This window comes from Sinocyclocheilus rhinocerous, unplaced genomic scaffold, assembly GCF_001515625.1.
Source record: "Sinocyclocheilus rhinocerous isolate Xijiao unplaced genomic scaffold, SAMN03320098_v1.1 scaffold1159, whole genome shotgun sequence".
Lineage (NCBI taxonomy): Eukaryota > Metazoa > Chordata > Actinopteri > Cypriniformes > Cyprinidae > Sinocyclocheilus > Sinocyclocheilus rhinocerous.
Genome location: NW_015634336.1, coordinates 306,305 through 307,736, shown reverse-complemented (window position 1 = coordinate 307,736; position 1,432 = coordinate 306,305). Strand labels below are relative to the sequence as shown.

The window sequence follows — 1,432 nt, the reverse complement described above, 5'->3', positions numbered from 1 at the left end:
GCGAGTCAGGATCGACAACTTCATCCTTGCGACACCGACTCAGAAAACACTAGTTTATTAGTAAATAACTCAAATATCTCCTTACTATTTCCCCCTGTCACATTTATGGTAATTACTTTTGCCGGTGCTTTGCGGCAAGCTTAAGCCTATTGCTTGCATTTGAACGCAGAACTGTTCAGCTGCGCTGACGGCACGCACCATACATACTGCTGCTGCTGGACACTAAACACCGTCGAGCTGCTCTTGACAGTCACGGTAGCACGGTCTCGTGTTGTTTCCACCAGTGAGGCAATTTTTTTCATCACTAATTGATGGATGTCTAAAATATAAAAAATAAGGAGAAGCCTAAAACAGGCCCGAGGCCCGGCCCGCGTCTGAACTATGACGTGAAAATTGGCCCGAAGCCCGGCCCAAGGGGCGTAAAAAAGTCGGGGCCCGTCGGGCCTGGGCTGAAATGCAGGGCTCTAAGAGGAAGACTTAAGTCAAATCAATGCTCATGAAAGCTACTGTTTATATTTTTATGCAACTGTTTCATAAGATCACATGAAAATCACATGCATTTTAATGGAAACATTCTGTTGAAAAATATGACAAGCAAGAAACAATATTAACAATGAGCTAACTTTTTTTGAGAAGAAAATCTAGAAAAAGTGATAAAATAAATCCATCAGTATAAAGCTCAAGACTTTTAAAATTATGTGCACTGTTACCTCACAGAGGAACATGAACATGCCCGTGTGTATGTTCAGAAGTTCGATGACGCTGAGTGCTCGTCTCTCATTGGTCGAGAGCGGATTGAAGAGCAGCTCTCTGACCAGTAAGCCCCGCCTCTCCTGTGTCCACACGTCGATCTCTTCTTGACAATATGCAAACGTGCAGCCTTCTCCATACTTGCACACCTGATTCTCCAACACCTCTACACACACACACACAGGGAGGATTACATCACATTGATTAACCTTTTCAGTGGTGAGTGTAAAATATTCTATCAGTCCCCCCAGAGTGAGTTTTTTTTAAAGGCGACCGTTATTTTAGAACGTTTCCCCTTACTGTTTCCATGGCGACGAGTCAGGCTTGTCACGTGACACACCGCGGCCACAATAACACTATGACAGATGGATCGCTTTTATTTAGTTTTTCCTTTTTTATTTAAAGGGGTCATATGATGCTGCTAAAAAGAACATTATTTTGTGTATTTGGTGTAATCAAATGTGTTTATGCGGTTTAAGGTTAAAAAAAACACATTATTTTCCACATACTGTACATTATTGTTTCTCCTCTATGCCCCGCCTTTCTGAAACGCGTCGATTTTTACAAAGCTCATCGGTCTGAAAAAGCAAGGTGTGCTGTGATTGGCCAGCTATCCAGTGAGTTGTGATTGGCCGAATACCTCAAGCATGTGGCGGAAATGTTACGGCCCTTACCATATTGT

At 42.7% G+C, this 1,432-nt stretch overlaps 1 protein-coding gene across 1 annotated transcript in view; it reads right to left on the bottom strand.

Annotated features, from left to right (window-relative positions):
- LOC107745532 (zinc finger CCCH domain-containing protein 7B-like) overlaps positions 1-1,432 on the bottom strand; it is a 23,684-nt gene that overhangs the window by 11,710 nt on the left and 10,542 nt on the right. The window contains exon 14 of the mRNA XM_016559433.1: positions 711-916. Coding sequence (XP_016414919.1) covers positions 711-916 — 206 coding nt within the window. The remainder of the gene's footprint in view (positions 1-710; positions 917-1,432) is intronic.